Source organism: Purpureocillium lilacinum (assembly GCF_023168085.1).
Source record: "Purpureocillium lilacinum CBS 284.36 DNA, scaffold_8, whole genome shotgun sequence".
Taxonomy (NCBI): domain Eukaryota; kingdom Fungi; phylum Ascomycota; class Sordariomycetes; order Hypocreales; family Ophiocordycipitaceae; genus Purpureocillium; species Purpureocillium lilacinum.
In genome coordinates, this window is record NW_027072118.1 from 2,456,648 (window position 1) to 2,477,753 (window position 21,106).

At 60.2% G+C, this 21,106-nt stretch overlaps 5 protein-coding genes across 5 annotated transcripts; 3 read left to right on the forward strand and 2 right to left on the reverse strand.

Annotated features, from left to right (window-relative positions):
* Window positions 1-12,091: 12,091 nt before the first annotated feature.
* On the forward strand, window positions 12,092-13,069 carry PLICBS_010464 (uncharacterized protein; the record flags this gene model as incomplete). The annotated part of the gene is made up of 1 exon (XM_018326413.2): window positions 12,092-13,069. The coding sequence occupies one exon, from the start codon at window positions 12,092-12,094 to the stop codon at window positions 13,067-13,069; it is 978 nt and encodes a 325-aa protein (XP_018174732.2).
* A 178-nt stretch (window positions 13,070-13,247) lies between these two features.
* Window positions 13,248-14,129, reverse strand: PLICBS_010465 (uncharacterized protein; the record flags this gene model as incomplete). The annotated part of the gene is made up of 1 exon (XM_018326412.2): window positions 13,248-14,129. One exon carries the CDS (start codon window positions 14,127-14,129, stop codon window positions 13,248-13,250), a length of 882 nt encoding a protein of 293 aa, XP_018174731.2.
* Window positions 14,130-14,484: 355 nt separating this feature from the next.
* PLICBS_010466 (uncharacterized protein) lies at window positions 14,485-16,257 on the reverse strand (the record flags this gene model as incomplete). The annotated part of the gene is made up of 1 exon (XM_018326411.2): window positions 14,485-16,257. The coding sequence occupies one exon, from the start codon at window positions 16,255-16,257 to the stop codon at window positions 14,485-14,487; it is 1,773 nt and encodes a 590-aa protein (XP_018174730.2).
* A 937-nt stretch (window positions 16,258-17,194) lies between these two features.
* Window positions 17,195-17,769, forward strand: PLICBS_010467 (D-erythrulose-4-phosphate isomerase 1; the record flags this gene model as incomplete). The annotated part of the gene is made up of 2 exons (XM_065601936.1): window positions 17,195-17,230; window positions 17,299-17,769. 2 exons carry the CDS (start codon window positions 17,195-17,197, stop codon window positions 17,767-17,769), a joined length of 507 nt encoding a protein of 168 aa, XP_065458008.1.
* An 879-nt stretch (window positions 17,770-18,648) lies between these two features.
* PLICBS_010468 (uncharacterized protein) lies at window positions 18,649-19,431 on the forward strand (the record flags this gene model as incomplete). The annotated part of the gene is made up of 1 exon (XM_018326409.2): window positions 18,649-19,431. The coding sequence occupies one exon, from the start codon at window positions 18,649-18,651 to the stop codon at window positions 19,429-19,431; it is 783 nt and encodes a 260-aa protein (XP_018174728.1).
* Window positions 19,432-21,106: the final 1,675 nt, after the last annotated feature.

Sequence of the window (21,106 nt, forward strand, 5' to 3'; positions counted from 1 at the left end):
CCCGCAGCGAAGAAAGGCGGGAACAGCCCAGAGACAAGACAGGTTGCGGGCAGATAGGCCCTTGTCTGGCAATCTTGCGTCACCGCAAATGTGTGATACAACGTGGGAAATGACTCTGGTGTCTGCATGTATTTGGCGCGAGCGGCCGGCAGTCGCAAGATGGTGATGAGCACTCTTTTCAACGCTTAAACCAGCCGCGAACTCAGGGCTGTTGCGCTAGCTCGACCACGGTATGCGGTGCAGGGCAGGGGGGGCCGTTTGGCGTCCGACAATCCCCAGAGCCAGGACGGGGAACAGGACAACCATAGCACACGCCTCCAGCCAGTACTAGCACGTGCGCGACAAGCCACCTTTTCAAGGAGACGGAGAATTTCCAGGATACTTCCTGACCCGTGGCCGCACGTGCATGCTCGGAGCTTTGAGATCGATGCAAGGGAGGAGGCGGCAAGAACGCAAGGGAGAGCGCGATCGCAGGATGCAGATTGCGATGCCGACGTTGTTGGAAAAATATCGTAGGAAAGGAGTCTCTCACCGATGTAGTAATTGTGTAATCGCCGCCGGGAGTGGTTCCCGGGTCCGGTCTCGCAAACAAGGCGCGAGCCGAGCAAGTGCCTGGGAGCCGCAGCTGTCAATGTTGGATCCGGGCAAACGCAAACCATCGACCTGTTTCACCTTGTTTTTGCTTGTTTGGCAACTGTCTTGCCGCGAGCCGCTCTCGAGCCCACGCTATTGTCTTCCGGGCGGATCCCGAATGGTGGTAGCGTGGACTGGAGCCCAAAAACGTTCCGCTTTGACAACCAACGAGGAAAGAAAAGTAAAAAGTACTAGGACAAGGGCTCGCGCAAGCCTGCAGTAGTAGCAGGACGTATGTATGTCGGTGATCTCGCGCTATGCCGTCGTGGGTCACAGGCAGCCTCGTCGTTGTGGTCGGCCGAGTTTGGGTCTAGACGAACCAAGGGAGACGGTTGGCGCTGGGCTGTGGACGATGTCGAGATGCTGTCGCTGGTAGCGATGGGTGCGAATGGGGTCGACTTGAATCATCGTTCCTTCGGAATCTGCAGCAAATGCTAGAGGTTTAAGTATTGTCTTGCGGCGAGGTTCGCGTCCACTGTCCTGCGTTGTACAGTGTGCCAGAGGCGCAAGATTGTTGTTGTCTGCCCTGCCATGCTCTGCCTCGCGCGTTACAGTCCACGCCAATCGTCCAAACGCCCTGGATATGACGGCCGCAAGCACCTGAACGCCGGTGCCTGGCTAAATGGATTTGTCGTTCCTGGACTGGGCGTGGGCCCATGGCACCGAGTTAAGCGACCCTGCCGGGCCGTTGGCGTTGACCAGGTGCGGCTAGATGGCTGCTTGTCCGTCTCTGGAGCATGAACTCATTGTGGTGCACACAGGCGTTTGCCGAGTCCAATCAGGATGACCGGGTAACACGCTTTGCTGCACAATGTCCAAATGGGGGCGAGGACGCGACAAAGCCGGGCCTTGCAGTTGCGCGAGGGGTGGGAGCACGCGCACCGGGCCGTTGTGGTGTCGGCCAGCTTCAGCTGCGCAAGGTGCGAGGGAGCGGCCTGGTGCAGCATCGAACGGCACCCAGCGCCGAGTCCTGTAGTGCTCTGGACGTCTGGTACGCTGATGCTCGCCCGATTGCCAGCCATATCAAAGCCTTGTAAGCCTTTCTTAGCTAGCGCCCATTGAAAGCCGTCTCAATTGGGCACAAGTCGAGTGGAACCGCGCGTTGCGATCCTGGCGGAGCTGGGCAGGGCATGCATCCCCTGCCAGCCATCCAGTCCGCCAGCTTGGTCAGGTCGGTCGAGGACGGATCAGCGCCAGGGATGAACACAGGCCTAGCGGTTGGTAGGATTGCGTTCCGTTCAGCGGGTGAACACGGGGACGACCAGGGACGCCCAGCAAGCACGAGCACCACTCAAGTCCGGCTGGACACCCGCCGCACACTGGCCGCCGGGCCTCGTCGCCAGCTCGGCACTTGTACAACCTGGGGTGCACAGCACGATTCCGCTGGGCCATCCGGGGAACAGGGGTCGTATCGGCCCATCTGGCATCATCAAGAGGCACGATGCAGGGTCGCAGGCGGAAGGCAACCCCCTGGGAGATCATTCGTTGCCCACACGGAGGCATCGAAGCTCGTGTGACTCGGCCCGCGCTTAGCCGCAAACTGGGGAGAGGGCAATCTCTCAAGCGACGTCGACGATGCGTCGCATGCAGGGCGGCGCGAGTGTCTGAGTGCGTTCGTTAGCTGGTTAGCTGATATGAGGAGTGTCTGGCGTCTCTGCAGGTACAGATGTGACTGCTCGCATCGCCCTCGGGGGCGGAGGAACATCTCCGAGCCTGGCGGATGGCTTGTCGCGCCCCCGAGCTGCTCGCTTGGCGGGAACGGCCAGAGGCTTGGAGTGGCTGCGACGTGATCTCTCCATGCGATGGAATCTGAGGGTGGAAGCCCAGAGCAAGGGTGGGAGATGTGATCGATGGACGGCAGGAGCGCTCTTGACGTGTATGTAGAATGTCCCTGCCCCAGCACTCCCGACGCTCCATGGCAAGGAAGGTGCGATACGCTTTACGACGACGTTTTCTCAAGTGAACGTGCCTGATAGCCACCTCGTACCTTCCTTTCAACGGGAGTCCCCACCGAGCCACATCGCTTAAGGTACCCGTACTGTGGGCACCTTGGCGGCCTGAACTTATTGGGGATGGGATGTGCTAGTTCGACGCCCAAAGCTCAGAAGAAGCAATCGCCATGAATTGGCTAGCGCATGCCCTGCACTTACCAATCACGGGGGATGTGTTTGAAAGGCAGAAGGCTCTCTTTTGCCGCGAGAAGAAGGCGCCCCCTCGTCTGAATGGCTGCATGGCACAGTGACACTCTGGGCACCTGACCAGGTCACACAGGCACATTCCGAGTTCATACTGCCCGTGCAATCCAGGATCGGACACCCGCCGCCATCCACCGCTCCGGACGAAACGGCCAGACGCTCACGACTCACAACGGCTATCTGCGAACTCTACGAACTCGCCAGGGTCTGCCACACCGCATACTCCGTACATACAGGGCAGGCCCTGCTAGGGCCTCGCCCGTCCCCTCGGGACCCCCTCTCGCATGCTCGCCGCCCGGTAGGCTCACAGTCGCTTGAGGGACACCAACCGCTCAGCGGCGACCGAAAGCCATGTTGCCAAATCCCGCATGTGCAGTCACGGCAGCGTATTGTCATGTCGGTGCCGCAGACTCGTTCGCCCACATCCCGATTCCCGACGCTCTCCATTCCGTCTCTGGTGCCGACAAGCTGCGCCCCGTCGTCGACAAGGGCATCTCGGCTTGCCATGCTGATCGTGTCGACAGCTGTCTGCTGCGCGTGGTCCATGCATCGGCCGGATCAGTAACGATTAGCGGCGCTGTGATATCCGATCTGGCCGCATGGTAGGAGATCCAATGGTAGGGCGGGACAAGCAAAGAGTGCGGCGGCGTAAAGGCATGATTGGCAGCGCCAGCCTGTTAGGCGAAACAGCTTCTCACGCCTTCGACTCGCTCGGCTCGAGCCGAGCATCGTTTCAATAGTTCTGTCGAACGACTCGCGCCGAGTGTCACGGCATACAGCGATGGTTGCCCGTGCCTTCAGCAGCGCCACCTTCTGCCACAGCCAAAGATCCCCGGCGGCCTGTGTATCGAACCAGGGGGGCTCTGGGTTCACGCTCCAGGCTATGGCTCTTGGTTTCAGCGTCACGTTCGCCGCGAACCCGGTGGTTGCCGGAGAGGAGAGGTCTTACCACCTATCGTGGTTCCGAGGAGTCGGACCCTTGGCCGCGTCCTACTTGTGTGGCGTGGTAGCACGGCGTCTCAGACCAGGCCCACGAAAGCCCGCCATGCTTGCCTCTGACGGCGTCCCGTGGCGATGGGTGCGATGACTGCAGCGAGCCTTTGACTCGGTGGGGCAGCATCTTTCTACGGCGACCGCGCAACCTCGACAAACAGCTCCGCGCCTTACTGTTGTCTCTGGCGAGGTCTTGGTGCAGATGCCGCTGCCGGTCAAGCCGAACACCCAGACCTACCGACGACCTTGCAGGCTACGAATGCAGATACGGTAGCACTTGGCTTGTCCAGACCCGATCAAGCCGATACACGAAGCAGACGAACAGTGCAACGTGATAGACCGCAGCACAGCCAAGCCCATCCGACTCTTCCTAGGCCGCATTTGGTTTAAGCTGACGGCGCGGAAAGTCTGCCGTCCCGTCCCGTCCGTAAAGGTCGTGGTGCGCATGCGGTAACCACACTGAGCGACTCATCGGGCTGAGGGTTGATTCGAGCACAGCCGGCTCCTTTTCGTCTCTCGATAGAGTTCAGGCGGCTCTAGTCGCCGAATCATTTCCCTATTGGGTTATGCTGCAGGCTCGACGTGCCAACAAGCAGCGTTTTGCTGCAAGCCAGGAGGCGGGTAACGGGCAGCCGCCGGTGTAGGGTATGGGACTATGGGTACGCCGTACCACAGCAGGCCTGGAACTGGAATCTACAAGAGCCCGCGTTGATGGAGCTGACGCCAGCGCTAACCAGGTCCCCGCACGCCGACCGGCTCTAAGTCTGATCTCTGTCGTCGGCTCCGTGCTGTATGGGTTCTGTCCCGGCCGCGCTTTCGCGCCAATGTAGTCGTCAACATAACTCCGTGACCGCACGAAGCGAGAGGCACGATCTTGTTTACCAGCGAGGTGTTTCGCCTAACAACCACTCGTGATCGGTTACCACACAATGCGCACGTAGCCGGCGGCCGTTCAACCGGCATACTTCGTCTGTGCCCGTAGCACCAAGTGCCTAAATCAGGCAGTGCCCGCGAGACTAACGTACTGTCTGTACTCTTACACTGCCAGCAACGCTCAGTTCACCAGCACTTCCCACCGCTGCGGTCATGACATCCATTCATCGAGCCGCGCGGCGTTTGCGTGGGCAGGTTGCCACAGCCTCGCATCTGCGCCGCGCGACCAATTGTTCTGCGCCAAGCTTGATTGGCAAGTCGGCTGTGAGCAGCAGGGCCTTCGCATCCCAGCACTTGAAGCCCAACCTTGCGTCCCGGCCAGGGTGCCCTGGCAGTTCTGCTGGTCCCAGCTCTTCGACGTGGCATCCGCTGCCCAACATCATCGTCAGCAAGGCAATCTTAGACAGGCGCTAGGGCGAAGTGTCAGATTTGCCGCGATCCAAGCCTTGTCTTCCCTTTGCGTACGGACAGGCTGGCACACGTCACACGAAACCAGGCGTGGTGCCAACCACGGCGCCCCGTTTCGGGACGCAGACTTCCCGTTTTTGGGGAAGACGGCAAGATGGGTTATGGACATGGAGAGCTGGGGTCCTGGACACTTGCTCCGGCAGGTCGGCGATGCGTGGCGGGCGGTGGGAGGGGTGTGGCCCCAGTTCGGCGTTTTCGCCCTCTGATCCTGTCACCCGAGGCCTGCGCTGTGCCCCGTGCCCTCGTCCGCACCAATTTCCGCGAGGAAGGACCCGAGAAAGACAGGAGACACGACGGCCACGTGGGAACACTCGCAAGGTTTGAGGCGCGTCGTCTGGCACATGTGTAAGGCTGCGGACGCGTCCGACGAGGCCTTGGGCTTTGCTTGGCACCGGGCGCTTCAAGGAACGTGTCTCTGATGAAGGAAGTCGCTCGACTCCTCAGAAGGTGTTCCGGCACTGGCCGGGTTTCTGGAGGCCAGTGTGCTGGCCGTCGATGGCTCCTCTTCCGGGCTGAAGGTGGGAGCTGTGCATGCAGAGCCACAGATCTGGGAAGCGAGCCTGGCGGACCCCGGTCACGGATCTGCAGGTCATGGACGAGGGCGTCGGGCGGTTGACGGAGAGGTCAACGGCCAACTGGCCGCGCATGGGCACCTCCAAGACGAGACGGAGGCGGGACTTGGGACTCGGGAGACACCACCCAGTGCACCGGGACGTCCTGGAGATGGCTGACGACGGGCTGACGTGGGGATCACAGCCAGCGCTTGTGGGGGGGGCCACGAAGCTCACCCCCCTAGGTGTCCGGTCCTCGTACGACATACGAAGCGTCGTTCAAGCTGTCGCTGCTCGGCCATGTTGGCCCGGATCCGAGCCGGCACTTTGGCACCGTAACCGACAGGGACCACCTTGCTCGGTGGATTGCCAGCAGGCCGTCCTCCGCCATGGGTCGGGGCCCGCCGCCTCGCCGCACCCAATTACTCCATACCCGCACAGCGGTCGGTAATAACACTCAACTCTCTGTCAAGACGGACCCGTGCCGGCGACGAACGCACGAGCCTCCGCGTCCAAGGCGCGAGAGAGAAATTGCGGCGTCGCCGATCAATCTCGCAAACTGGCTGCCTGGGAGCTTCCCCTGCTCACCTGAAGATCATCGAAGCTCTTCTGTATTTTCTTCACCTCCCCATTGGATTTGCTTCTTACAATGGAGCCGCTCAGCCTCGCCTGCCGACCGCGACCTGTCACAAGTTCACAGCAGCGACGCCCACCCCTGCGGCCCTCCTCTTCAAAGCGAATGCAATCCGCTACTGCATGCATCGCCAGTTCCCGGCGGCCTGGACGTCACCGCATATCGAGCCAGGCGCTTTTCGGGCAAGGATTGGGATAGGCATCGTGCTCCATGCCCTATTCGGGCTATTCTGGCGGCACAAGGCGAGAAAATGGCCGCTGACAAAACATGAGCTGTTTCCGTCCGCAATGGCCAGCCATTGTCACGCGATGTGCTTTCTTTTTTGTCCATTCTTCTCTGCCGTCTTGCTTTTCCCCCTTTTCCAATCGATGCACTGCGATGCGCGTGAGCCAGGCCAGGCATGCGCATGCCGGGCCTGCGGACTATTCCGCCCCCGGTCTCCTTCTCTTCGCTGATGTGCATTGGGAGAGGGCCCAACGGACGGCTGTCAGTTGTTAGTTGTTACTGCGGCCCGTCCTTATTCGGCTTTTGCAGGGACCATAACTGCCGTTGGTGCGCACCAACCAGAAATGACTCCCCATGTCCGGGGCGCGGGTGGCGCGAAATGGACTACCGAGCAGTCGGTTGTTCGCATACAACTGCAGGCATCATCATGGCCAGGGGCTTGCTTCCCAAGCCCCCCTGAGCCGACATGTCTTCTTGGGCGCATATATTTACATAGAGTGGCTGACGGCTCAGGCCCTTGACTGGGGTTGCGGGCGCCCCGCTGTAGGTCGACAAGCCCTGGACAATACAATAAGGAGGCGCGCCGAGATTTCTCCCGAGACGGCGTCTGTGCATACGATCAGTGGAAATATGAGACGATGGGCTCGCGGCACGGGCGCCGCTGGGGCTTTGACGTGTTTTCCTTTCCAGTCTTCCACCCGAGCTAACGAGCGACGGGATGCCGGCGCCCAGCTCTCGGGCCGTAGAGGTCAGAGGCGGAGAGAAGACGGTCTGATGATTTCTGTTGGGGTTGGGGTCGCCTGCCGCGTGTCTAGGGCTCTAGACTCCAGACCGCTTACTCCAAGGCCCTGATGCGTCGGATGGCGAGGATTCCGCCCACGGGCGCTCTGGGACGAGACTTGCTAGGCGGACCCATTGTACAGCACTGTACGGCAATCTGTCTTCCCTCTGCGCAAAGAGCAAGCGAGGCCGAGCGCTTGGAGACTTTCGACGTTGTCTCAATTCCGACCGTCAGTCAGTCAGTTGGTTGAGGCGGGCCGCCTGGCGATCCATAGACCCAGATTGAACCCGGGTGAGACGTCTCAGACATGTTGGCGCTGACGCCATCGTCGCTTGCGCAAACAAACGCTTTCAAGGGCTGTAAGTTGTAGGCCATTGTGCAGTTTGTCTGTCTGCTTGGGCTCTGCAGACTTGAGTCGCATGGATCAGAGACGTGTCGTTGCATGTACGAAGTACTGTACGCAGCGGTCGTATCTAAGTCCGATGTCCTGATAACCGTGGATCGTAGTGCTTTGCCGTGTTGGCTTGACTGAAGCGGGCAGCGGCGATGGGCATCACTGGGCGTATCACTGAGTTAAGTCCGCTACAATCCAAAGATTGACCCCTTTAGTCCTGTGAACCAGCTACAGGTCTGCCCTTGGCATCAACTCCGGCGCTTCAATATACTTGACGGCTCGCCCGTGGGCCTCCGCCATGCAGCAATGCACAAGACTTCTCACAAGGTCGATACGTCCCCCGAACAAGCAAGGCAAGGTTATTCCAACGTTTGTTCGCTTGTGGACACGTACATGGCCGTCACTGCATGTGAATGCACAGTCTCACGCGCCGGCTATAACATCGATGACAGCTATCAGTACTGCTTCTACGCCAAGTACCCGGACACGACAGTTCTATGGAGACCGGTAAATAATGAGATTTAACAATAGGAGGTCGAAGTAGTAGCTGTATAATCTGAGGAAGTGTCTGAAAAATCAATATAATATTCACGACTGCTTTGGAGGCGCAAGCGAGCAGAATGCACCGTTATTTGGGTCAGGCTCTCTGACTGTCTCATGTATCCCACACATGCAAAGACGTGCTCAAATCCAGGAGCAATTGCATTCTAATATTTTGGGCAGTCAACGAGTGTTTGTTGATGGCAAAGAGCTGGGTTTCGTATCAATGTATGGCCAGCGCATTTGGCGTTCACGGCCCAGTTTACAGACACTACATGTACTTTGAGCCGACGTGCTTGGACATTATTTTTAATCTCCCTAGTATAAGCCAAGTTCACACATGAAATAAACAAGCCTTTCTCGGATTTTTCTAGGGGTCGTGCTGTTGCAGCAAAGGACAGCTTGCTCTGCAGTCTAAAGCAACTCCACGGAATCTCTTACATGGACGGCGGAACCAGCGGGCATTGACTGTATCCGAAGTCTGCGGACAAACACCACGCTCAATCTCCCAGCTTTGTTCAGAAACCGTACCTCGTATCACGATGTCATCAGACAGTGCGTTGAAGTGCGTTGTTTTGCATCTGCAGGACGGCACTCGTTCTCCTCAGCAACGAGCGTGACTCGATGGCCACTCATCCCTGACGCACCTGGCCATCAAATTCCCAGTGCCGCCGAAAAGGGACAGTCACGGGATAGCAAGCATGCAGCCTGCGCCTGTTGTCGATAGGGCGAATCATCATGCACGTGGTGGGTGACTCCAACATGGGCTCCTCAACCCCCCTTTACTGATGTGCACCCGGCGAGGTCAAGCCACGATACGGCCACTTGAACAGGTCCCAGGACACCCGTGAACGGACACAGGGGTCGCAAGACATTGTAGACCCGGAACTAGCCCCTGTCTACTATTCGCCAACCCCACAGGACCCCAGATTTCACGTATATATAGCAGGGAAGGAGAAACGTGACAGTGTGACCGGCCTGGTTCCAGTCCTGTCCCAGACACCAAGTGGGATGCGTACCTCCTTTCCCGTGGCGGAGGCAAAAAAGTGACGGAGATCTGGTTCACGCAGTCAGTCGGCAGTGACGACGGACTGGAGATGCCGTGTAACGTCTGATGCTCAACTGCGAGTGCGTCTTGGGGAGGGGGAGCGGCGATGGCTGCTCGTCAGCCCGGGAGAAGGGCGTCTGGCTAGTGTCAAGGTCACGGCTGGACGGGACAGAGGGAACAGCAACGGTAGCATTCCACATACGGCTTGCAGCGCGTAAGTGACTATGCGTTCCCCCCTCCCTCCATGTCAGCTAGAGTTTAGTGGCCGCCGTTGGTCGATAGCGTCTTCACCGCGTACGGCAGGCTGGACGAAGCGTGTTACTGGACCGAGTCTCGATCCAGACCGGTGTGCTTGTACACGGCCTTTGCACGAGAGAGGCACGCCCACGGAGCTCACACGTCCACACCCTCTTCACCTCGACCCGGCGGCGGCGGCGGCGGCGGCGGTCACGGTGTTCATCACCCGCATGACACCCTCCAGTCCCCCCCTAGGTCGGCGGTGGCCTTGTGTGACCACGTCCGACGACACTCGGTAGCTTCCCCAAGACGCAATTGGGCGCCGAGAGGTCATAATTTGTCATTCGGCCAACTGTGAAGAAAGCGGGGGATCGCTGATCCTCGTCGAAAAGGCGGCTCGGTGGCAGCGGGCCGCCGGGGCGTGCTGTCAAAGTCGCATGTCGAGTCGATCCCGGGACGCTGGCACTGGGAAGACCCAGATCTCGCCTTATCGCCGACGAGACGTCTTGGAAGTGGAAGACGCCGAGCCGTGAGACTTGCCACTGGGCGTGTCCGATGCCAGGTTGAGCTGAGCGGAGCTGGGATGATACGCGCCGTTATCGACGGTGTCTGGTGTGCGGGCCGGGAGGTACGGTACTCTTTGCAGAAGCAGCCAGCCCCTCATCCGGCGAGGCGCTGACAAGGAGTATTCTTGAAAAGCAACGAGGGGCGACATGGAGGCAGTCGATCCCCTCCCGGCACAGACTTTCGAGATTGGTGGGATGCTGCTGGGAGGAACGGGGCAGCGCCAGCATCTCGACGCCTCCTCGTCCGCCCTGGTCGAGGCATGTCCTCAACCGGGTGGCTGGCCCGCGCCTTCCCCAACCGCTTCGTGGGCTCCAGTCCCAGATGTGCCGCCTTGCGGACGGAAGGAGGCGTAGGGTGGTGAGACAACGCCCCCAAAGGGGCTGTCAACTGGGCGCTCGCCCTGTTGCGTTGGGCACAAGAATGCAGTGTCTGAGACATTGTCGGCCGTATCGAGAAGGAGGGACGACTTGTGCGTGGTTTTTTGTCCGTTTTGCCTCTCCACCACCTTCAATGGTACTGACATGGGCAGACATGGACTGTCCACCACTCGGACGGGCCACGGTCCCCGGCGGCTCGGCTCGTCGCACATCCTGCGGAGGAGACTGAACATGGGGAAGCCTGGCGGCCAACGCAGACGATGGCTTTCGGGCCAACATGGGGCGCAACCGGGCTGGACATGGAGCATGGCGTGATGTGTTTTACCATGTCCTCCATACGACGCTCGTCGTCTTGGCTCCGGTCGTTTCCCGTACATGTAGCGTGAGCCGGCTCTCGCGCGAGGAGGGACGCGCATGTGGCCGCGTAAAAGGGGATTCGGGTCGTGCCCCATACCGACGCCTTGGGCCGCACAGCTGTACGTGGCTGTGACGAAGCTTGCATGTCAGGCTGCACATTGCGCGAGCGGGGGAACCGCAGGATGCCCGGTATTCGCTCATGTTTGCGGCGCTGGGAAGCAAAAGGTCCCTCCATTCCCAAATCGCGACGTGAAACTCGGGGAGCTGTCGTTGTCGGCACATGGGGTTGCATCAAGCTCGGAAGTTTTGAGAATACCCACTCTCGGAGGTTTAGGGACGGGCAAAACACGCAAGGTATGCGATGGAACTCTCCCGGGTACCTGGGACTGCTCGCGTTCCCGCATTTCGGGTTTCTCCTGTGTTGGGAATGAGGAACCTGTCGACGAGGGTATGTGACTGCGTGCACGAGCTGCGAAGAACCCGCAACTGTCTAGAAGCAACCAGACGGCCGGAATCATGACTCAACTTAAATGTATGTTGTACGATGCCTTGGGTCAGAGTTGAAGGTCTTGCTGTTTCGACCGAGGCATACGAAATGTCAATGTGGGCTGGGTTATGACCAAACAACAAACAGCACATGCATCCTCAGGAGATGCACCCATAATATGCATTATAATGCTAAAACCACCAATGCGACCCAGAACAAGGTATTTACTCGGCTCTATTATACCATCCAACCGAACATATCAGTAGTGCGTCATGAGAATTACACCCGCAGAAGCAGTCTGTCAATGTCGCTCCTGTTGGTGGCCATTGTGCGTGATCAAGTGAATGTAATAACGACGTTGGCTTTTCGACCTTCCCAACTCGGCTGTATTCAAACTTGGCTTGCTCTGACGAGCAACTTCAGGACGGAATGGCTGTCGCAGTGCAATGTATTGAGACGATCCAGGCTTAGCGTCATCGTGAACAGTTTCCCCGCGCGGCAGCATTGAACTTCACGGATGGGAGCGGCGTCTTCACGGTCGCGACGTGGAAATGTCAGTGCAACAACGTCCATGCCCTAAAAATCTGGGAGATGTTCAAGAACTACAGCCCATGAATCATAGCCGCTACCCACTGTCGATGTTTGATGCTCCAGTCAACGCAGCCCTCAACATGTCCTCAGATGACGCTGTGATCGAATGGCTTCTCGCCTCCGACCCAGCTATCCGCTGGCAAGTCATGCGCGATCTCCTCCATGAGCCTAAAGCCACATACTCGAAAGAGCGCCAGAGAATCGAGACCGAGGGCTGGGGCGCGCACCTCCGCTCCCTGCAAGACCCCGACGGGCAATGGGCCGGCGGCGGGTTCGCGCCCGCCGACATCACGGCGAAAGAGTGGAAAGAAGTCGGGCAGCCGTGGACAGCCACATACAGCGTGCTGCAGCAACTGCGCGAGTTCGGCCTCGACCCGTCGTCCGACTGGGCCCAGCGCACCGTCGACCTGGTCGGCCGGAACTCGCGCTGGGACGAGGGCGGCCAGCCTTTCTGGGAAGGCGAGACGGAAGAGTGCATCAACGGTCAGACGGTCGCGAACGGGAGCTATTTTGGCGTGGACATGTCGAAGCTCGTGGAGCGCCTGCTGGGGGAGCGGATGGAGGACGGGGGCTGGAACTGCGAGAGGGCAAACGGCTCTGTGCGCTCCTCCTTCGCCACGACTATCAACGTTCTCGAGGGACTGCTCGAGCTTGAAAAGGCCGGTCGTGGGACGCCTGACTCTGTCGCGGCGCGCAAGTCTGGCGAGGAGTACCTTTTGAAGCGGCAGTTGTTCCGGCGGTTGAGCACGGGCGAGCCAGCAGACGAAGTGTTTTTACGCGTCTTGCACCCGAATCGTTGGCGGTACGACGTCTTGCGCGCGTTGGACTACTTTCGTGCCGTTGGGGAGCATACCGGTGAGAAACCTGATGCGAGGCTTAAGGAGGCGGTTGAGCATGTGAGGTCGAAGAGGTTGCAGGATGGGAAATGGATGTTGGACTGGGATTTGCCGGGTCGGACGTGGTTCAAAGTGAATGACGGCCCGGGTAAGCCGTCGCAGTGGGTGACGCTCCGGGCGATGCGTTGCCTCAAGTGGTGGGATGAGAATGCCGAAGCATAGGGCGAGTTCGAAGGGTTCTTCAAAGCGCGTCGTGCGAGCTCAGAGCGAGTGTCCGCGTATGCAGGGACATTGAACTGTTGCGAAGATGCCACATCTCACGGTCCGTAGCTTGCGAACTCACGTTCCTTTAGGCCATTGTCGGAGTAATCTCGAGGCTGCCGGTCTTTCTCCAGTGGCATCATATGCTCGCCATGATGTCGCGCAGCACACCGACAGCACCGGGGTAGTCCGACTTGGCAATATGGCCCCGAATCCAGTCCATATCCGAGTCGATCGCGAACGTTATGCAGCGCCAGTACAGGGCTCGAACGAGAAGCTGAAGTCGAAGCTCATCCGTGCCATACAGCTCCACGAGGTCTCGCCCCTGAGCATGCCAGGCCAAGCCATCAGCTACAACAATGGCTTCAGCATATGCAGCCGGGCGCCAGTAGCACACCACGTCGATGATGCCAGGCGGAGCGCCTCCCTCGTCGTCGAAGAGAACGTTGCCCGTGAGATCCCCGTGGATGAGCTGCGACGGCACATCAGATGTCAGCGGCTTCATCATCCGTTGCAGCTCCGTCAGCGGTGCATCGAAGTAGGCAAGCAACTCGGCATTCACCGCGGGGACGTCGTCGAGGTCCTTCTCGTTCCAGGTTACGAGATCGGCTTCGTCCCAGCGATGGCCACGCTTCCCGATGAAAGAGGGCTTTTCGGAAACAAGTGCTGCAACGTCGTGGTGGAAAGATTGACTGATCTGGAGAAGGTCGGCGAAGTGGCCGGTTGGCCCGTCGCGTCCGGGGAGGAGCCCAAACGCCGTCCAGCTCTCGTACACGAATGTCGTTGCGTCATTCGCCAGTGGTCGGGGTTTGACGATGCGATAATTGGCGTCTGTGGGCTGGGAGTCGGACAGCTTGGACAGAAGCTGGCCAACCCATTGCGACTCAGCGTCGTCGTCGGATGGCTTGAAGACGACGTTGCCGGCGGCGAAGCACAGGTTCCTGCCCCCGCTCAATGGCGTCGCTGGCCCCGAGACGCCGAAGGCTTGCAGCACTTGGGTTGGGGGGCCTGCGCCAGACATTGTAAACGATGGTGAATATCGATGTACTCCGCTAACGACCGAGGAATATCGTAGATGTGGAGAGAAAGTAGTTGGGTCGTGGAAAGGCTCAATCGCTACTTACTACGGTTGAGCTGTTTTGGCGCGATGATCTGACTTGCATACACTTGACGTGTAGCCCGTAGGGCGCGCCTCAATGCCTCACCGAAAACTCACCTTACCGGCTAAACATCACACTCCGTCCGTCTCCAGTCGATGAGAGTTTCACTGTTGTGAATATTTCGTGCAAATTGCTCGCTATTACGACTTGTATCTGTGCCACGGTCTCCAACTTCGTGACGTCTCATCAACGTGAACACTACATGAGAAATATCCATTACATGCCTGCCTGCAGCCCCTGGACCACCACCATGGCGCCCCAAGCTCCAGGATCAGGAGGCAACTCCTTGTTGCCGTTGACACCAGCGCCCACATATGTCGCTCTGCCCAGTCTGGGCGTCATCGTCTTGGTTGCCTCGGCACCCTGGACCGCGGCCTTGACACCGTGATCCAGTCCACCATTCTTGGTGGCTTCGGCGAACGGAATCAATGTGTCCATGACGGTGCGGTCGCCAATCTTGGCGGGCGTGTACCGCCTCAGGCTCTCGAGCGCGCTCGTGACGGCCTCGCCCCAGAGGGCGACGGCGCCCTTGGACGAAGCGAGCTCGATGTTCTTCTCGACGGCCGCCCGCAGCGAGACGAAGAAGATGCCCAAGATGCCACCGAGCGTGCCGCCCATCTTGCTCTCCACAATGTCCTCCAGCTCGAGCAGCACCTTGACGACGGAACCGGACTTGGCCAGCCCGCCGTCCAGCGCCGATAGCAGGCACGTGGCTCCCGTCTTGAGCGTCTCGCCGCAGTCGCCATCGCCCATGACGGTATCCCACTTTGTCAAGTCCGGCTCCGCAACGATGAGCTGCTCACACGCATTGCGCAGCATCTTTTCCAACACCACAGGGTCCACCTTGAGGTCACGCTTCTCGTCGACCGTCTTGCGCTCCTCCTGCGGCGCGCGTACGAGCTGCTCCCTGCGCGGCCTCCGCCGCGTGGCCTGCGCCCCAGCCACGGACTCCCAGTGCGTGTTGGTGCGCGCGTCAAAGAAGCCCTTGATCTCGTCGACCGAGTACCGGCAGTTGGCAGCCGCGGCCGTGACGTTGATGACGGAGACGGAAAAGGCGGGAGCGTTGAGCGACGTCTCGAGGAAGCCGGCGCAGATGCGCGAGGGCTCCATGTTCCACTCGCGCGCGAGCTGCTCCAGCACCTCGTCGACGAGCGCGCCCATCTCGAGGTGCGACATGCCGCCAAAGTTGCTGATGAGCAGCATCGTCTCGTCGCCGGGGGAGAACTTGACGTAGCCGCGCTCGGGGTCGTTTTCGTCGAGGCAGTGCTTGAGGATTGACTGGACGAGCTCGGAGGGGGACGGCGCGGGGGAGAGCTTCTTGTAGCCGGGTTCGTTGTGTGGCCCCGTGCCGATCTCGACCTCGTTGTCGTCGAGCATACCGTGTTCCGTCCGTCCAGGGACGTGGCAGTGGTCGAGCGTCGCGGCAATGGACACGATCTGCTGCGAAAACGCCACGCCCAGGTCGTACACGTCGTCAAGTGAGCCCCCTGCGCCCGCAGCACCGCCCATGACCTTGAGCACGCCAATCTGGCCCGCCAAACCCCGACGACCAACCATGCTGCCTTTCTTGCCTACAGAGACGTCGTCACCACAGATGATGACCCGGCAGTTATGCCCCCTCGCGTTGGCCTTTTCGTTGGCGAGCCCAAAGTGCAGACAGTCGCCCGTGTAGTTGGTAATGACGAGGATGGTGCCCTTGTCGCTGGGGACGGCCTCGACGGCGGCGACAATCTGCTTGGTGCTCGGGCTCGCAAAGATGTCGCCCTGGACCGACGCGGCGAGCATGTTGGCGCCGACGTAGCCGGTCCAGGCGGGCTCGTGGCCGGAGCCGCCGCCGCTGATGATGCTCACGTTGCGCCGGTCGTAGGACGTGTCGTAGACGACGCGGTTGGCCTCGTCGAGGCTGAGGGAGGGGTTGTATGCGATTATGCCGCGGAGGGCCTTGTTGACGAGGCCGTCGGGCGAATTGAAGAGGTGGCGTTTCGACATGGTGACGGGTCCTGTCTGTGTCTCTGTGTGTTCAATGCCACGACAGGTAGGTATGACGCTGGTGACAACGGAACAGTCGTCGCAACGTAAGTTCGTCTGGTCCCAAGGGTGATGTATAAGTTCGAGAACGGGCCAGCAGCGAGGAAAGGATCCCAGGAGCGCTTCCGCGTTCGGACATGCTACAACAGGCAGAAAGAGCAGCCATCAATGGAACGCGGACTTTGGCCCGTCGCATCGCCCGGCGACCGACTTACACGAGCTCCTGCCCCTCGCCCCGTCGAGCGCTATCACCGGGGCCCAACTCCTCACCCATCGCCTGGCAGAGCGCAGACCAGCGACCCGATACCAGTCTACATGCCGCAGTCCCCGCATACGAGTACCTGCCCCTCCGGTTAAGTCATAGCTGGGTTCCTGATGACACGGGAATTCTGGGTACCTGGTGGTGTGCAGTGGTGGTGAGGGTGGGTGTTTGCCTCCCCCGTCTGGAGCCCGGATTTCCAGATTAGGAAATCCGTCGTCAGGATCGGATCCTCCCCCACAATTTCAAGGGGGTGGACGGGAGCCGACTCCGGGGCAAGGACAGCTACACGCGGGGAGGAAGAGGGGCGTACGACGAATGCGCTAGAGAGTGAGTGGGCGTCCGGAGAGGAGGAGGAGGGGAAAATACGTTGGGTCGATGTGCTGTGTTGGACGTCGGAATGATGTTGCTGGCCTGGACTGGACTGGGTGGCGGCGATGATGCCGGAGCAGTAGTTCTGGTGGGGGCGCGTGCGGCGGCCGTGCAAGTGAAGAGCGGTAGAGTGTCCGTCACTCCCTCGCTGCGGAAACATCATCTTCCAAAACCTCTTTCCTTGTATTTGTGAAAGACAAAGACTCAGAGTATTTTGCTTCTACTTCATCTCTTTCAGTTCAAACACACAGCGAGACGCTGATCAACATGTCACCGCCATGGAGAATCGCCATGGGCTGCGATGTAAGCCGGCCTCGGAACCCCCCCCCAACCCAACCCAACCCGCCAACCCATCATGCCTCCCTCCCCAGAACACGTTCAGGGCTGACCAGAGCCCCAAATCAAACAATCAACAGGAAGCCGGCATCTCGTACAAAGACGCCATCAAGCGAGACTTCGAATCCGACCAGCGTGTCGCCTCCGTCATCGACGTGGGCTCGCACGAGGGCAGCGACAAGACGGCGTACCCGACGCGGGCGGCGTCGGCGGCGCGGCTCGTGGCCGAGGGCAAGGCGGACCGCGCGCTGCTCATCTGCGGGACGGGGCTGGGCGTCGCCATCACGGCCAACAAGATCAAGGGCGTGCGGGCCGTGACGGCGCACGACAGCTTCAGCGTCGAGCGCAGCGTGCTCAGCAACAACGCGCAGGTGCTGTGCATGGGCGAGCGCGTCGTCGGGCTGGAGCTGGCGCGCCGCCTGGCGAGGGAGTGGCTGGGCTACGAGTTTGACGCGGGGAGCGCGAGCGCCAAGAAGGTGGATGAGATTGTGCAGCTCGAGGCATGAAGAAATCTGTCGTGTGGTTCACGATGGGTGCGGGCACGGGGGATGCGGGCGTGGTGTTGAGGGGCACGCGCAAATCACCAACACCGGAGCGAGAGAGAGGGAGAGAGGGAAACCAGACTTTCACTGCAGCGTCACATACATACCTACCTAGACTCGTATCTGTACTGTAATAGCTCGACGCCAGCAATGCTACAGCACAAACCAAGAAAAGTCTCCGCGCGCCGGCATTCCCCATTTCGTGGGTGATCCTCCACCGTCCAGACTCGAGAATCCAGAGTCCAGACCACCCGCCGCCGGTTGAGCGTGAGCAGCAAAGCCGCTGACGGGAGACACAATCGTCGTCACCTACAGCGTAATACGGGAGTAGCGCCAGCAGCAGCGGCTTGCTCTCCGAGTCCCTCGAGCATGGAGCCGGGCCCGGGGGCAGCTGCTTTCAGGAATAAGGAATCAGGGCCCCCAGGGACGGACGGGCGCGCCCCCGGTATTCCCGATGCGGTAAGTTGGGGCGGCTCACACGCCCGGCCGAGCCGCCGTGGAGACGGAGCGAGCGCGAGCCGGAGGGGCTCAGCGGCCGTCACGGGACGTGTCCGCGTTCCACCTTGACGTCTGCGTGATGTGTCTGCGCCATGAGTTGAATTGAATTGGGATTAATTGGGATTGGACTTGCCGGCTGCTCTTGCATACTTTCAATTCTGGCTTATGCTGTGTCCGGTCCGCGGTGCTGCTCTTGCCCAATCGAGTCCCCGTTCCTGGCCCGTCATCTTCCCTAAGCGGCAGACCGAAAGGCGGCACTCGCCCTCACCCTCACCAGGAACACGGCCTCTCCAGACATCATCACGAATCACAACGAGGCGGGTGCAAGTCGCCGCGTCCGCAACCATGGCCTCTTCCTCGCTGCCCCGTCGGCGCCTCATCGGCCTGTCCACCAAAATGTACTTTTCCCTCTCCAAGACCCGCGACTTCACCAGCCAATTCCTCGCCCACCTCGCCACCGTCCCCCCCGCGCAGCTTTCCCAGATCGACATCTTCATCATCCCCGACTTCGTCTCTCTCGCCGAGACCGCGTTGCAGCTCAAGGCCGCGGCCGCACCGGTGCCCATCTGGCCCGGCGCCCAGGACTGCCACTGGGAAGACCAGGGCGCCTTCACCGGCGAGGTCAGCCCCGCCGTGCTCGCCGAGGCGGGCGTGCGCATCGTCGAGGTCGGCCACGCGGAGCGCAGGCGCATATTCGGCGAGGACGACGCGACGGTCGCCAGGAAGGCTGCCGCCGTGAGCAGGAACGGCATGGTGCCCCTGGTGTGCATCGGGGAGAAGAGCAAGGGGGACGTGGCGATTGCGGTGGACGAGTGCAGCGTGCAGGTCGATGCGGTGCTGAGCGGCCTGGCGGATGACGCCGAGGTCGTGCTGGCCTACGAGCCGGTATGGGCCATCGGCGCGAGCCAGCCCGCGGGCGAGGAGCACGTCCTGGCAGTGGTGGCCGGCATCCGGAAGCTCGAGAGCGTAAGTCGGCGGAACGGCCAGACGAGGGTGGTGTACGGCGGGAGCGCGGGGCCCGGCCTGTTCTCGCGACTGAGCAGCGGGCTGGACGGCCTATTCCTCGGGCGGTTTGGGCATGATCCGGAGCGGTTCGTGCAAACGATTCGCGAGGTTATTGAGTCGTAGGACAGGGATGACATGGAGGCCGAGAGCCGGCAGCGCGCATATAGACGCGGTCACGCGACGGCGAGGACGGCGCCCAGGTCGAGCACTACGTACGTCTTATGTGATACCAGTCTAGAGTACATCCTCAGGAACAATGAATGCATTCTGACGCCAAGGACGGGCGCATCGCCGCGTGCCCGCCCTTGAGTTGGTACGTACCTGTGGCCGCACGACTGGACATCTCGCAGCTTCCTCAAGCTCCGACTGCCTCTCCCTCCCTCGTCCAATCAATGGCGATGCAGTTCGACAAACGAATCCCGTTCTTCCATTGGCTGTGTGCTGGGTTTTCAATGATTTGGACACTGTCAATGATTTCCTTCGTCCAATGATTTCCAGTATCCAATGATTGCACAGGAAACAACCGTGTTTTGCCCATCAACGATTTCACGCGAGCCAATGGTTTGGCAAAATTCTTTCGGCGTCGTTCCACGCAATGCCATTTGTTACTTGCTATGTACCAGGTAGGCGTGATATCTAGGCGGGGCCCAGATCCCACTTGTCTCCGACTGAAGGAAGCGTCTGGCCACAACCTCAGCAACCTCAACTGGGCCCGCGTCAGGACTCGACGCGCGGCGAGCTCGGAGCTCCATGCTGCTGCTGCTGCAGGAACGTTGGAGAGCCACAGACGCGCGCCAGTCGCGGTGGATTGATAGATACCGACGACTTGGTACATGGTGCGCCCGACGCATTGAAGAGGCAAGAAAGTGGGCACAGGGCGCGCGAAAAACGGCCGTTCCACTCCCTGCGCGGGAGGGAGGTCAAGGATGGGGGGCGTTTCTGTGATAAAGTCGGGTGCGGTTCCGAAACGTGGTTCGAGGGCTTGGGCGGCGCACAGATCCGCAGGCGACTACATTTACGTCGACCGTGCAAAAAATTGAGAGGGAAGCAAGGAGCCATAGAAGGGCCATATAAGTGCTGGAGAATGGCATCTCTCACGCGCGACGACCCGGAGCGCACTACGGCCGCCGCACTGGAGTTCAACGCGCATGAGCACATGCCAGGCCCCCAACGTCCCTTTCGGAGCCGTTCCTGCACCGTTCACTGTTGGACGCGGTCTGGTGCTGAAGAAAGGGGGGCGCCATGCAAATGCAGGGTGGCTTCATGTGAGCCATATCTGCGTCCCGACTCCCCTCTCCCCCTTCGCCAGGGCCCCCCTCCTCTGCCGACTGGGAGGTCGACTTCTCGGCTCTCGGCGGCACCCATTTTGATCGTCATTCGTCAACCACTCGACGACAAACAAAACGGAGACGGCAGCTACCTATCCACCTCAAACCATTGGCTCTTCCGGGACAAGTGTGCGCCCATTTTCTACTGCTACCCGCAGGTCGGGTGGTTCGTTGTAGCGGCCCACTCCCACAAGCCGGGTGAGCTAGATAACTGGTGGTTAGGGGGTTAAGTCGACACCAGCCCCAGCAGGCCATGTCCCGGCCACACCATCACGTCCCGTGGCACCAGGGGCGCCGCCACGGGGAGGAGGGGAGCTGGAGCTGGAGCTTGGGCAGGCCGTAGGGCCTTCGCAGCTTGGATGGTGGGTTGGTGTTGTGCGTGCGCCGGCCTTTGCGATTCGAGGCCCCCCCGTCAAGCCCTGTGCCTCATATCCCAGCAATGCCCTCTTCTGGTGCCAAGCGTCAAAATG